General features: G+C 42.0%; 1 protein-coding gene across 2 annotated transcripts in view; it reads right to left on the bottom strand.

The window, feature by feature from the left end:
* cntfr (ciliary neurotrophic factor receptor) overlaps window positions 1–16,406 on the bottom strand; it is a 197,991-nt gene that overhangs the window by 18,243 nt on the left and 163,342 nt on the right. For both annotated transcript variants that reach the window (XM_079289292.1, XM_079289293.1), the window contains 3 exons: window positions 15,139–15,256; window positions 13,994–14,160; window positions 7,247–7,410 (listed from right to left, as the gene is read on the bottom strand). In XM_079289292.1, the coding sequence (XP_079145418.1) occupies window positions 7,247–7,410; window positions 13,994–14,160; window positions 15,139–15,256 (449 nt within the window). The remainder of the gene's footprint in view (window positions 1–7,246; window positions 7,411–13,993; window positions 14,161–15,138; window positions 15,257–16,406) is intronic.

Raw genomic sequence — 16,406 nt, 5'->3', positions numbered from 1 at the left:
TGATCATTTCTAATTCAGGTGTTGATACTACAGATCTCAGTTTACTGATATTTCTTAGATGGAAGAAACATGACCTGGACAGCTGCTTAACATGAGGGTCAAACGACATGGATCGATCAAAGAAAATCCCAAGATTGCGCAGGTTGCAATGGGCAGCAGAGGAGAGTGGACTAATAATCTGCCTGATCATGGGGACAAACTCCTCTGGAGCAATAACTAGGACCTCCGTCTTAGAGTCGTTGAGTTGCAGGCAGTTTTCTGCCGTCCAGTCTCTGATGGCATTGACACAGTCCAGGAGCCGAGTTAATGTGAATGCCTCGCTGGGTTTAAATGACAGATGAAGTTGGATGTCGTCTGCATATAAGTGATAGGACACATTATAGCTTTTTATAATCGGCCCCAAAGGTAACAGATAAAGGGAAAATAACAGAGGCCCCAGAACCGAGCCCTGCGGTACACCACAAGACAGTGGAGAGGTAACAGACACAAAATCACCCACAGAGACATTGAAACTTCTGTCACTGAGGTAAGATGTAAACCAGTCTAACGCTATGCCAGTTATGCCCACCCAATCACGTAGCCTCTTAAATCAGGATGTCATGGTCTATAGTGTCAAATGCAGAACTGAGGTCCAGAAGAACTAACACAAAGCAGTCACCTACATCAGCACACATGAGAATGTCATTTGAAACCCTCAGGAGAGCGGTTTCAGTAGAGTGTTGCTTACAAAACCCAGACTGGAACTTGTCATACATGTTGTGCCTCTCCAGTGTAGCAGTAAGTTGTTTGGCCACCACTTTCTCTAACATTTTGGACAAGAAAGGCAGTTTTGATATGGGCAAAGCTGGATCTAAGTTAGGTTTCTTTAATATGGGCTGGATAGTGGCAAGTTTGAAATAGGAAGGGACAATTCCTGTAGATAATGAGGTATTGACAATAGATGTTACTGCAGGGCCAATAGTTAGCAGAACTTTCTTAAATAGAGAGGATGGAATTATATCCAGAGGGCAAGATGATGGCTTTGTTTTGTTAATTAAGTCCATCAGGTCTTGAAGGCTGATAGGCTGGAAAGAGTCCAGAACAGCAGGGGATTGCGAGGAGCTACAAGTAGATGAACAGATCCCAGGCTGAATGCCAGACCTAATACCTGTTACCTTATCAATAAAATAGATAAGGAATTTGTTGCAATCGTCAACAGAATAGCATGGTAAAGTGGAGACAGACGGTGAAACAATTCCTTTAATTGTGTCAAACAGAATCTTGGGATTTCTCTTTGAAGAAGAGATTAGGTTGGCAAAATAAGCAGTTCTAGCTTCCTTTACTCCAGTATTAAAAGAAACTCTGAGGTCTTTGAGATATAAATGATGCACTTCTAGCCCAGTAGCTTTCCAGACCCGCTCTGTCCTGCGACACTTCTGTCTCAGGCTGGACACAGCGTCTGTCATCCACGGAGTAGTGTTATAGGCAGCCCTGGTCCTTTCCTTAAGAGGTGCCACTTTATCCAGCAAAGTGGTGCAATGTTCATCAAATGACTGTATCAAGTGTTCAACATCATTGAGATTTGTGTTAATATCACAGCAGAAGTGCATAGAGATATGATGATCTGTACTCTGAGTAATAATGCGGGACTGGAATGTTTGTTTCAGACACAAGGGGTCAGTATTGACAGAAAGATCAAAGAAAATACATTTATGGTCACTGATCAATAGGTCCTCACAACGGGTATTATCAATATCAAGACCCAGAGAAAACACAAGGTCCAAGGTGTGACCACCCCTGTGAGTGGCGCCAGAAACATGTTGCGTCAAATTAAAAGATTCAGTAATATTGAGGAACTCAGTAGCAATACAGTCTGTGGTATCATTGATATGCAGATTAAAATCACCAACCAGAAGCACTTTGTCTAGCTTGATAATAGAGGTCAGAAAGTCTGTGAACTCCGATAAAAACTGACCTGCAGGACCTGGAGGTCGGTAAATTAAAAAACAGTAAAACGGCTTTTGCCGGCCCACTTTAGTCAGCTGTAGTTCAAAAGTAACATAGGATTCTGTGCTCCCCAAGTGGCAGGAAAACTGATTCTTCCAGACCACGGCGAGACCTCCACCGCGGCCTGTCAGACGCGGTGTCCCAACATAAGAACAGTCCACAGGGCAGAGTTCATTGAAATGGATGCATTCCATATTCCGTTGCCAGGTCTCGGTCAGAAATAAAAAAGCCAAATTATGACTTGTGAACAAGTCATTTAAAATGTGAGCCTTGTTTGTTACGGAGCGTGCATTAATCAGACACATTTTGATGGGGGAAGACACTGTGTCGTCATCAGCACAGGAAGCTTTGGGGGTATGTGCAATAGGACGGATCACTCGTGCAGCACCTCGAAACCGACCATAACTAGGGTGTGAGCGCGAGTCTGTTATTCTCACGGGAATGTTCATGGGTCGTGGAGTGGAAGTTACGGTAGAGGCTGGGGAGAGAGTAGTAGGAGACCCTCCATGCCGCCAGGGGGAGCGAGTGTTGCTAGTAGGGGATGAATGCGGCTGATGAATGATCGTAGAGGAAGAGTGACAGCGGACAGGGGATCCAGGTGTAGACAGTCAATCATGTGAATGGGAGTGAACAGCATGCTGTAAATTAGCCGCTAGCAGGCGGCTACCCAGCTTGTTAAAATTAATACCATCCTTCTTAAAAGCGGAAGAGCGGCCCCAAAACAGATTAAAATTGTCAATGAAGCTCACGTTGTTGGTCCTGCAGGCGGCCTGGAGCCAGGTGTGGAGGCTGAGGACTCTGCTGAACCGCTGTGATCCACGCCGAGTGTTGGACTTGGACCACTGATAAAAACAGACAGTCTACAGCTTTTTAAAAAGCTTAAAAGATTTGTAAAATCCATCTTGGTCAACTCGGACTGGTGGAGGGCTGTATCGTTAATTCCCACATGAACGATAATTCGCCGAATGGAAGACGGGAGGGCGCGCATCAGGCCAGGCAGTGTCAGCAGGATGTCTTGAGCCGTTGCTCCGGGGAAACAGTGTGTCTCCGCGTTGAAAAAACGGGTGTTCCTGATTATTGAGTCCCCGACTATCAGCGTCGTCGGGGCGAAGAGGGGACGAGGCGGCAACACTGCGCGTGCAATACGCGTGGATGGAGGCGAGGATTCAACCAGTGGTGGCGGAGCAGACGAGCAAGGACTGAGAGAACGGGCGACCGAAGCTCGCCGCGGTGCTGGTGTAAAGCACGGTATGGAGTGGCGTGTCCTGGGGCGAGAGCAGGACTGGAAGCAGGACGCGGTCGCTGGCTGTGTCAGTCTGTGATGGACCGAAAATGATGGTGTCCATGAGGTTCTCGGCATACTGGATCCTGTAGAGCGTGGATATTCTTCCCTCCAACTCTGTGATTTTATCCACCAGGTGGGCGCAGCTGACACAGTCGGATGGAGGGGTGAGTGAAGCCATAGCAGATCAATGCAAAAACAGTTCTAGTTCTAAAAAAGTTCTAGTACGTGTTGGCTGACATCGTACTATTAGTAGATCAATTAAAACTAGAAAAAGGGGTGAAACAGACACTACGCACAAGTGAGCTGGATCAGGTGACAGGCAAATTGGAGGGAAAACAGCAGCACAGCGTCAGCAACTCGTCACTTCCGTCAAGTGAGTGGGACATGTGACATGTGACATAATGTATATATGCTGTATTTTTTTACTCATTGAAAACTTTTCTTTACTTATTGAAGTAGCAAATAACCTTCCTTTTTTGACATATATATGAGTTATGTCAGCTGTATCATGTTGGTTAAATCTCTGTAATTGGAAGAACAGGGTCTTATATTGGTTAGATCTAAAGTCTCTCCTTCTCTTTAATTCTGTTTCACCCACACTTTTAAGGCTTAAGATATTCCAGACGTTTTTTTGTCATCCCTCTCTCTTTTCTTCTCTTGAACCATTCATCCATCTTTATTTAACTTGAAACAGGCAACATTCAACAGCTTTTGAAACTTTACTTTTAACGTAGTCTTCCCCTTTTTCTTCTTGTCTCTCACACTTTCATCTCGTGTATCTGTCTACTTGAGGCCAACTCTCCATATGAGCATTTCTCTTTTTTTTCTCTACACACCTCTTTCATCCACCATCCCATCTTCTTTCAACTTTTAGAATCAAATTAGTCTCACAGGCTTCTATTCTTTATTTAACACAACATCTCAGTTTCCCTTTTCTCAATCCCATTCTTTGTCACTCGTTTGTGGATTGTCACCCTATAACTTCAGTCCAAATGCTATCTATTAATGTCCGTCTCACTTATATATATACTGCCTCTTTCTCTTCATGGTGTCTCCCAGAGTCTGCTATCCACTCACGTTCTTCTCCCTCTCCGATGCACTCCATTCATCTCTACTTCAAAACTTTTCCCCCATTTTCCTCCTTCTGTCTGAATCTCCATCACTCTAAGTATCTGGGCCAGTCGTCCCTTTATTCCTCAGCAGGATGGATGGTTTCCTCTGAAGATCAATCTGATCACGCCGCCGCTGTCATTTCAAACTCAAAACACATTTCAAAATGTTACGCGTGAAAGCCATTCTCACCCACATTTAAGGTGAATTCCTCAGCAACACAAACAACTTAAATTAGGATTCAACCTCTGAGGCTATAACTAATGAGGTTTAGATGGGGCCAATAAACAGTGCATCTTATTTTGGCAACCTCATTCTACCTAATGATTTATGTCACAGCGTTAAACCTAAATGTTTTGCTCAAGAGTGCTATATGGTCATTAAATATGCAGTCTGCAGTATGCTCTGCCATGATCAGCTCTAATGGCAGTAGCCACTGACAAGCTGCTATAATCAACAGATATGTATATAGAGGTTTCTGCTCATAACATGGCAACACCATTATATTGTCAATATGAAAACTGCACATGCAATGGTGGGCAGGGTTTGTTCACAGCCACTCAAGAGGGGCAGACGTGTTAACATGCTCGTGTTATGGCAGCTTTGTTCTGTAGCATTAAGTCCAGCCCACAGAAACGATGGGAATGACTGCAACGGCCATTCAGAAGAAACTAATTCAGGGTCTGATAATCCGACTAAGTTGTCATTTCATTTGTCTCTCACTGTGTTCATGCTAGACAATTATATATCTATTGACAAGCTCTCTCTCTGCAGGATTGAGGACCAACACTCTGAGCCAACTCCTCATAGAAGGGGCAGAAGTGCAATCATAAAATGATCACGGTACAGAAGTGGTCCCCCCCCCCTTCTGAAAACCACATTTACTGCTGCAAAAATGAAACGCATCACCACGAAGACATCCATCAAAGAACACTGCAAAAGCCAAAAACCCTGCGGCCTTTCAGCTGTCACCCACCCTATTTGTGTAATTTACAAATTATGTTCTTAGCCAATCCAAATATTGACTTAAGGTTTCCCATCTTTCCCGTTATGCACCAGTTCACACATTGATTGATTAGTGTTGAGGGCACCAAGGTGAACTAAGAGTGTGTGTCAAGTTTAATCATCACTTTGTACCACAAAGATCTGAGGCGTAGTTATAACGTTCCTCATTCCAACTGCTGTGAGAATGAGAAGGAGAGAGTGAATGTGGATAATAACCGTATATGTGTGACTAAAGCATAGCTCTAACATGTAGCTCGATAGCTGTGGTGCATGTTGGATAACTAAATGTAGTTTTACTGTTTGTTCCATTTCTTGTTTTGAGATTGCAGGAAATATAATGCAAAAATACCTTTCAGGCCGAAATAACATTTTCAGTTTGAGTGTTTTGTTTCAACACTTCAAAACCTAAAAACAATCCAGTGGTTAATAATATAAAACTGATCAAAACTTTTGAGAAGCAGGAATCAGCTAATCCTTGTACTTGATGAATCACTTGAAACATTAAATCAATAAGTCTAATTGCTCTAATTAACATAAACAATAAGCCCCCAGCTCATTGCTCGGAACGGACTACAAGCAGCCTAATTAGGAGAATAATTAAAACCAAGAATGTCTTGAGGGTTCGCTCATCTCAGGTGCATTCACATCTTCAGTTCAGCTGTGTTTGAACTCGGAGAACCAAGTGGTGCCAAAATAGTCACAGTGAAAATGATTTTATACGCTGAGATTTTACATTTCATGTTTAGCATACTGAACAAATGACACAAACGACAGATGAACATACCCCCCACATAAATGCGTGTGAGCTGCTGTTATGGTAAATGGAAAGACAGAGGAAAGAGTGAGAACAAAGGAAGGAAATGTTGACACAGTGAGGTAACGACAGAGACACTTGTTGAGGGATACATGCCGGAATGGAAAGAGCGAGAGGACGACTGACAAAGAAAATGTGTGTTTTTCCATGTGAGAGTCTGTAACCCAAGTTCTTGGAACAACACCATTGCGAACCATTGACGGGCATGATAATAACGCTGCAATGCTAGACCTCAGTAGAGGGAGCATTCATCCCAGGAATCCTATAGTGGACACATGTGCTTTTACTAGATGAAGCCCTGAGGGATCTGAACCTACAAAAAAGAGTCAGATACCGTAACATACACCAAAAGAAGCTGAGCGATTATGTCTGTCTGACTAGGGATCAAACCCAAACAGATACAGGTTGGATCATTTCACATCTAACTGGTCTCAGAGGCGTCTCTCTGGACAAATAACTGTAGTCTATTTGTCTATAGATGACAAAAACTGGTACAAAATTAGATGTTTTCATTGTTAAAAGACAATCGATCTTGCTGCTGGAAAACTTGCCATTACCTTTTGAGAAATATTTTTGCAATGAGGTGGAACTCAATCTGCAAAATGGAGGGAGGCCAGTCTTTTTCTTTAGAGCACCATTTCCAGAGAAAAAAATGAATCCGTGCTCACCAGAGGTTTGCATATCCCATATAATGAATCATAATCTTACAGGTGCTTTTCAATGTTGACTTACAGCTTTTGGTAATGGAGCTGTATCTGGACAAACACTCTTGACCGTTTATAACTCCCTTCACTTACTGCATAGTTGTTACATGTGTCAGACAGACGTTTCTCAGGGCGAGCTATGTTACTCATAAGTGAGGAGCTCATTTTCACAATGTGTGATTAATGTCCATGTGTTTAGTTTTCACTACAGTTTAATGTGTCGAATCGTGACCTCAAAACCAAATGCCAAACTGTACGGTTGTGTGAACTCTCTGTTTCTCTCTCTCTCCCGCTGTATCACACACACACACACACACACACACACACAGCAGCGCTACTCACATGCTGCCACTGCTCTTTGATGAGTGGCCGGTATCGAAGGAAGTATTTCAGAGGGAAGTTGTCGATGTCAGGCCAGGTGGCGGGGCTGTGCCAGGACACCTCCAGCCTCCGGGCGTTGAAACGGATCGGGGTCGCCGTCACGCGCTCCGGGGGGTCTGGTTTCACTGTGTGGTGGATGAGATACAACACATACAAACTCAGCATTTCTTGGAGAAGAGTTTACCACCCTGGAACTCCTGCTACCTTATAGCTACAATGACAATGCTGCGAGCAGTCCATTTCTATGTTTCAGGGACTCACACGGGGAGTTTGTAACAAACCTTGCGACTGCATCTGAAAGCCGATATACGTTTCCAACTGAACATATATATTTTTTTGTCTGTTCTCGATGTGAGGCCAATTTGTTGTTGTGCAGTTCTGGAAATTGAGAAACACACGTTTTCGTCCATTTTTCAGTTCAAGCTGTGGTCACGACTGCTTGGCTCACAGCTCAACACCCCCGCCCCACCCGGTACCGTCACAACACACCACAATAATGCGGGAGGAGTATTTCTGCGATAATGTGAATACGACCTTTCGGCTTGCGATTTTAAATATTTGACAGAAAACATAATAAACTAGGAGTTTGAAACATGAGGGAAGAGAAGGCCAGAGAAGGTCTAATGAAAGATGCTGTTGAGGTTCATGATGCAGAGTTTTTGAACCTTGACTCATACTAGGAACTAAAAGTCAGGAATATTTCAGTCTCTAATGCATTTATTAATTTTTTGACTCTTAAGAAGTCATCTATAAGAAGGGTTCTCTCTCTACGCCTCTTTCTTCTTATGACGTAGGATCATTATTACTATCATTATTGCATGGTTTTCTTAAGGTCACCATGTACTCCAATGAAAATATTCAGAGGGAGGTTGAGGATGACATTTGTTCATTTATCAGTGAGGACAAAGGCAGAAGCGGACAATGTGTGAGGGAACTGTTGCGAGGCAGAAGACGGGAAGCTGACGAGTCCCTGAGAGAAAGGCATGTATACATGTTGTGTTTCTGAATGCCTGTCAACTGAGAAGGACACGCAGACAGAGAAATTGAGCCAATTCTTTGCAATGCTTTTCATAAGATATTGAATGACCCGGTCTTTGTTGAATCACTCTCACTGGGGAACACACTGGCCTGCCACTTCAGCTACATGAAACCTTTTCTCAGCCACACACACGTATGATATTACAATAGAGAATGGATAGCTGCAGTAACAACCAGAATGTCTGATAATACACATACAGATAAAGTACAAGAGGATGAAATCAATTTGGGTGAAACCCGCAACGACATACATGCGGAAAGGCACCTAAACAGACAGCACTCAAAGCACATACAGACACAGACAAACAAACAGGCAACCCTCTCAGTGTGACCTTCATAGAATGAAGAATGAAAATATGAAAGACCGATGGAGATGATTAAAGACAGATAAAAGCAGACCGACAGCTTTCTCCCTTGAGAAAGACATATTCATCTCATTGTGACCTTCTTCAAGTAAATGTGTGAAAAGATGAAATAGAGACGGGAAGAAATAAAGCGAGAGAGAGAGAAAGAAAGAAAGACGGAACAGTACATCCAGGCAGAAGGAAACCAAAGTGAAGTCAGTGGAGACTAGAGATCAGAAACTCATCGTCTTTGTCCACATCCCGATTTGTCCAACAGAAGGAAACATGTGCAGGGACGGAACAAAACAGGGAGAAATATGTATGGGTAGGGAGTCCCAAAGGCTTTTAAAGTATTCATCTGACTTGAAACAGAGTATGAGCTTTGTGTTGCATGAGTAATGAACACATCCTCCTCTTGAAGCACTTCTAATAATACCAGCGCTGAACGACAGAAAGGACTTAAATGAAAAGTGAGACAATGAGAGTCTGGGACGTCACTGACCAAAACACCAAAACATGGCGAGGAACAGATTAATGGGCTCAAAGCATTTCACAGCGTCCATTAAACTTAAAGGAATGTTGCAGGTAGATAGACATCCTTCTCAATTCTGTTCTGCAAATTGTCAATTGCCAACAAATTCAAATGAGCTTGAAATTCTATCAAATGTGATTTTTGTCCATGCTCGGCCTGAAAACGTCTGTCATGACTCCCTTGACTCTGTTCATCCACATTACCGTTACTCTTTCCTCCTTCAAGGTCTCTCTGGTGATGATGCAAGTGAACAAGTATACCGTAACGTAAAAGTCTAATCTTTCAAACAGCTATACTTGCTGAAAATGGAACAAGAGAGTGGGAGGGAGAGTGGCTCATCTTTCTTTCTGAAAAAGAAAAAGTGTAGCTTAAAGGCTGTCCAGGTGGCAGACTGTGCAGCAATCAAGCAGTAAAACAGAAGAGAACTGCAAAAGCTACATCTGCTCGCATAGATGTACGCTTACCAATGTAGTACATGACCTGAATATCTGATTGTGGTGTTTCTAAAAGCATTACTGTGCAGCATCTAGTGCTTTTACTTTTAATGCAGCCAGGTTTGTATGCATGCGGGAAAAAAAACACAAGACATCTAGAAACCCTGTAGCTCTTCTCTCCCACACTACGGCAGATTTCCTTTCAAATAAATGGGCTTTTAAAAAAAGAAGAAGAAGAAAGAAGTGGAATCTATGAACTGTTTTAAAGCAAAACAGATGTTTGATGACAGCGTCTAACGGTGCTATTGAACAAATGGGGAAAATAGTGCTTCGATCTGCAGTGAAATCTTACAGAAATAAGGAAAATGGAACGAAAAGGGTAAAGAATTGTCCTCTTTTTTTTTAAAGAAGTACGGCACAATAGCTCCTCCTTCCATTAAAGCCTCATTGTTGGAAGCAGACTGTATTCAGGAGGTAATTCCGACTAAACTCTACTGTACATGAAATGTGTAAGAAGTGCCGTTCTATGTGCACAAACGTTTTGTGGGTGTACAGTAAATGTAAAGCATGGCAGTAACCGAGCACGGATTGGGTTCCTTTCATGGACTCACTAAAAGAAAATCTCCCGCTCACATAATTAAATGACTAGAACGTACGTCCTTAGTGCACATGGTGCTGCTGTCCTATTTGTTCAAAGCTACAACAGGCAAAGAGAATAAATGGGAATTTTACAAAGCACATCAGAAAGTTCTGTGTCACGTTTTCTCTCATGCTAAATAAATTATAGATGGCAGTCATACTCCAACATATCTTCTCATATCTGGAATACTAAGACCACGGGGGAGTCGTACTATACCCGTTTATTAATATGAAGCAGATGTGCAGCTCTTGAGACAATGCCTGCGCCTTCGGTATTTTTAGTTGGAAGTTGGAACAGAAGGAAATCCGCTGCTGTCCCACAGACAGTTGGACTTACGCTACGTTTTGTGCATGGTAGTAAACAGTCTCTCAGTAAATATGCCTCTAAACGTCTGCCAGCTCTAGTTGTCTCGTTGCTGTTTTTTTGCAGGCAATGCTGACATCTGACCTTCCTTGCTGAATCTGCTGAAATTAGCAAAATATGACAACAAACTGATTTTTTTTAAACAGCTAAATCTTGAACAACAAACCAGCTTGTCAGTGCAGTCTGGGCTCCTTATTTGAAAAATATCTGAGACAAAAAAAAAGGAGACAGCAACTGAAAATAGCTCCAGAGTGTTGCATTAAAGTATTTTACACTGCTGTTATTATCCTCTTAACTTCACTTCTATTGACTGAAGTCAACATTTACTGGCTCCTCCTCAGACCTGCACACAAACCACCATAAAGCAGCCACAAAAGAAACCTGAACATGAGCCCTCCACTTCTAAGTAGTAATTGAAAGGATGAAAGTGACAGATTATTTAATGGTGCTGGAAGAAACCTTCTGCAGCTACATCCCCGCTTTGAAATTATATTCATTTTAATCACAAAGAATAAATAATGTAGTCCTTAATCATGCTCAGGTGGGCTAGTTACAGTTGACAAAAAAAAAAATCTGTGTAAGTAAAAGAAGCTTTAACTTTAGAAGTCTTTACACTTTAGACAAGATCAGTCATCGTTTGATCATCTTGGCACAGGAAAGCTTTAAGTTATCATTTGATGAGTCTGAAACTTCCATTGAGGGTTCTCTTTGTAACTGTACCCAGAGCATGCACATGTGAGGACAGACACACACACACACATGCAGACACACACAATCTCTTCTAATTTCATCCCAGCTTTGGTCGGATGAACACGGACAGTTGAGAATCTTCTTACTCCCACTCAGAATTCTGAAGTGCACCAGGAAGCATGAAATTGTTTTATTTTTTCACGATCTGCCTCGTTGTCCCTGATAATGAATGTGGCTTACAACTTAGAATGGCATGGTAAATACTTTTAACAATGCAGGAACAAGGAGGAGATGAGGGGAGGAGAGCAAGAGTGCTGAGAGAAGGCAAACTGTTTTAAACACTGAGAAAAAGTTAGACAACAGATTAACCCAGCAAGGGAGAGGGGAAGACCCCATTCACAAAAGTTTTTGTTAAATTTGAAAACTACGTTTTTAGGTTTTTGCTTTCAACGAGCAATTTGTAAAATAAAAATAAAAATATCTTATCAAAGTCTCTCTTATTTGCAAGATACTGTTCTTGTGTTGACGTCTGAATAAAAAAAAGGTTCCTGTTGCTTTTAACCCTCATTGTGATCAATCAGCAGCCGCATTGTTTTGTAAGTTGTACAAAGCAAGCGATCATGTAGCGCATTGCAGGCAAAGGAAGCAAGCTTTAGCCTGCCAAGACATAAAGTCTACCGATATAATGTGGTGATACTATTTTATTGTTTCCGACCTGCAATTTAACTCAACGATTTAGACAAAAACAAAACATAATTTCGATTTAAAACACAGACTGTACATAATAAGTGGACATCGTCACAGTGACATCACCCATTGGTTTGTGGGCTGCTGTTTTCCAAATGAACATCATGCTGTATTGAAGAAGACTTGAATCTAGCGATTAAGGCAATAAACTCATGTTTTCAATGTTTACTGAGGTAATAAATCAAGTGAGGAGCAGAGTCATTTTCTCATTGACTTCTTTTTGCAACTAGAGGAGTCGCCCCCTGCTGGCTATTAGATAGAATGCATGGAATGGTTTAAGGCTTTACTCTTCAGAATGGGAGGTTGCCGCCTGGCTTAAAAGCAAACTGTAAGAAACAAATCTAAAAATAATCGTGTGGACGGACGACATTTGTCACACAAATGGTATTTGAGAAGATGTGGCTGCTGATAGAGAAGGAGGAAGAAGCAAAATAGGAGGGAACAGGGGAAGAAGTACAAAGGCATATGAAGGGTACGTGGGCATAAAAGAGAAAGCAGAAGGAAAGACGGGAGCAGTGGGGTGTTTTGCGATCACCAATAGTTTAGGGATATTTCCTCAGCCGAGGCGCTAATCTGGCTAGCATTAGCATTTTCATGAGTCCTGTGTCCGGGGCTTGGCAGAGCATGTCGCTGCCTCATTTGGTTACTTATGCACACACACACACACACACACACACACACACACACACACACACACACACACACACACACACACACACACACACACACACACACACACACACACACACACACACACACACACACTCTCTCTTTTTCAATCCCTCGCCCTCTCGGCCGACACACTCCACACAGTCGCTCACAGCCCCATTGGTGTCTGTGTGTGTGTTTGTGCGTCATGCACACCCATATCGCGCTCTGAGCATTACAGCAGAGCTGAGGACCGCTGGCAGCACTTCCCTTATCTATTAAAGTACCGGTACTTCTCATTTCGTCTTTAAAATGGATTTCTCCTCTTCACTGCTTTCCAGCCTGAGTCGCTTATGAATTCTAAGAGTCTTGCTATTATTATGTAGCCTTCTGCCGCCTAAGTGAGCAAAAACTTCAACTGTATTTCTTTTTCAAACTACTTACCACATTAATGAAGGTTATAATTGAAAAGGGGGAAAAAGCAGACGAAGGAACAAACTTTTCTGGTTAATTCTTACATTAAATATGACTAAAATGTGCTTCCATTGCAGCTGCTGTTTGGATTATCTGCTACTTTCAGTGAGAAACCAGACCTTTGATTTGTGACTGTCACATCCCGGCCAAGCCTCAATTAAATACTGTTTGCTGCAGAAAGAGGTTCAGAGGTAGCATGTTTATTATATAGTGCCTTTGGTAATGACAGGGGTGCACAGTCAGTGGGTTTCTTGCTAATGGACTATGCTGTTGGTTAAAGCGAAAAAGAAAAAGCTGTGCACTCTCCTCTCCTTTCAGCTGGGAGACATTTATTTGGCCATTGCAATTCCAATTTCCTTTGTCTTTCTGGCACCGAGCATAACTGTGTGTGCAACAAATCTCCGAAGGGAACAAGAAGTCAATGAAATCAGTCATCTGTGGTCAAACAAATGCGTGAACATTGCTCAAGAGTTGGCATCCTCAAAGACGTGCCTCGACACTCTGCGTCTTAGTTCTTATTTTTGTTGCCAAATTTGTTGTCAATCTGTGTGGGAAAAGGATCTTAGCTGTGTCCCTGATCTAAGCTCAAATAAAGAGCTGCTTGTAAACTTTAATGAAAAGCGTGAATACTCTGCAGCCTGAATGAGTTAGAAGGAAACAAAAATGATCCGTTCAAAACCTCTTCAGTAAACATTCGTGCTTCACCGTGAACATGCGTCATGTTTGTATCAACTTTGGTTACAAAGGTGTAATAGAACACCATAACTATAATAACACTTCACATGGCATCTGTCTTACCTATGCTGGACTCTTCAAAAGACGTTGTGGCAGAGGCTTTCCCCAAAGCGTTGACTGCCGTCACATTCACTTTGTAGGGGAAGCTGGAGAAGACCTCGGGGAAACGTACGCGACAGCGGTTCTTGTGGTCTGGATCTTTCTGCACCTCCAGTGAACGCTGGTTGTATCTGAAGAGCAGAGGTCAATGAAAAGTTAGGAGCAGATAGAGTAGAAACAAGGACAGACGTGAGTGAGGCAGAGGGTGGTTTACTTCAACTTTTTAAACTGTTGATTACACCTTTTTACATTTGTTGTATTCAGGCCTAAATACGCCTTTACAACTATATTTAGTAAGCCGTGAATATTTTTTGGGGAAAAAGGTAAAAAAAAAAAAACGCTGCTCAGAAGAATGGGGAGCTGTTGGCATAGAAATAAAGTAAATAATCACTCAAAGTGCCACCTGATGACTGGCTGAGCTGGACAATATACAGTAGTTACCAACGACTCTTGCTGTGAGTGTCTCCATTGTCCTCATCTATACTTCTCGCTGTTCTCTCTTTTCTACTGCTCAACATTATTCAAACAGAATGATGTCGGTGTTACAACATCAGTGAAGGCAGTGTCCTCCTGCTGTGGTGTGAGCTGTGGGACTCTGTGATCTGGGTATATCAAAGAGAACCCGAGGGAGACGGACTCGCTGGGTCTCCATCCACACAGTCTCTACAGTCTACCTACTGTTGAAGCATGCCCGCAGGAGAGAGCTGTTGCCAAAATTGTATTATTTGTCTTATAAACCCAATTTGTAATCTCAAAACAGCCTTTTTTTCTTTTCTTTTACTGACTGATGTGGATTCTGGTTGCTTTGGTATTTGAGTTATTTTCATTTTAAAATATATTTCAACAGTTAAAATAAGTAGCAGGTTTTCTGTACAGTAAGGTCAGAAATAAGACTCCATCACTAGAAGCATACTTTTTGATGATAAATTGTTTAAAATGATCCATAAATTGGTGCCTCTGCCAGTTGATAAAAATCATTTCTGCATATGTTGTAGTACAACTTTAAGTCGTGTCACTTAATGTAAGCTATGTCTTTGCATGACGCACCAATGATGACTTTAGCATGTAATTGTAAAAGTTGCACCCAGACACCAGACCAATGCACTTACTGTACGTCCACTTCAAAGGTGGTGGGGATGTACGTCGGGTGCAGTTGGTGCCAGCTGCAGTAGAAGCCTTTCGGGTAGGTGTTGGATCGACAGGTGACTGTGGGCTCCCGAGGAGGAACTGCAGAAAGAATTAAAAAAATAAAAAGGCATGTTAACTAACATACAGAGTATATTATATAATTAAGAACGAAGCAGAGTTTGGGAAAGAGGCTTTAAGAAAAAACAGAGACATACCAAAGAGATATGAAAGTAATACAGCTCACCATGAATTAGATGCAAAGCAGCTGTGTCTCTTATTACATATTTCCTCTTTGAATTATTCATTCTTGATCAACTATTTCATACATACGTCACCGGATTAATTAAGTTGCGCCTCTGTGTTTTATGAGATATGCTTTTCATTTGTTTAGTTGTGATTGCTTGTGTTTGTGTAATTTATGTTTTTATTACACGCATAAATTAAAGTTAGACTCATTAAGAGGGTTCGATTTAGATCAATTATATACCTGCAAGCTAAAACAACTTCCTTTAGCTTTCACAGTATCACTTATATTTTGTATAAACCTCAAAACTTAGGCTAAACCTAAAAGTGTTAAAACTGATATCTTGATTCAATTTGTATTGAGAGACCACGTTGTTAAGAAAATGTCAGGACAGATTCAAGACCGGATTTGAATCAATGTGTCACTCCTGCTCACTCTGTCACTGGGCAAACAGCATATCTGCTTCCTCTTGTTTTTATCTAATGACTGCAGCACGGTTAAATATTGTGACTGCAGGCAATTATTTTGAAATTGACTGTATTTGCATTGATTTTTTTTGTCCCCTAAGCCGTCTGAATGTTGGATGTAAAAGAAAAAGTGAGCTGAAAACCTTCTAGTGAAATATGTGTTTGCCAGGACACATGTCTGGGACAATTCAATCAAATTGAAATGATTTAAGAAAACGATTAAAGCAGAAGGCGATGGAGAACCGATCTGGAGGAATTGGAGAGACAGAGGAAAGTAAAGAAGCTGGGAGGGGAGCTGGTGCGTGGAGGAAGGAAGGATATTGGAGTGGTGGAGCAACAGAAGAATAAAAGAGATCGGCCAGAAAAAGTGATGTGACACCAACTCTGGCCTCCTCCAAGATTAGGGCCTTTTCTTCACGGCTAGTCAACCGCGCACTCGTCCACCACTCCCTCTTTCTCTCCCCACAGCTTCTTACCCTTTTACCCTCGTTATCGCTACTGCATGTGACATACAGTGAGTGTCCAGTGTCACAAAAAC

This window comes from Melanostigma gelatinosum (genome assembly GCF_949748355.1).
Source record: "Melanostigma gelatinosum genome assembly, chromosome: 18".
In the NCBI taxonomy this organism is placed as follows: Eukaryota; Metazoa; Chordata; class Actinopteri; order Perciformes; family Zoarcidae; genus Melanostigma; species Melanostigma gelatinosum.
Note: the sequence above shows the minus strand (reverse complement) of the source record. Positions and strands in the feature narration are given on the sequence as shown.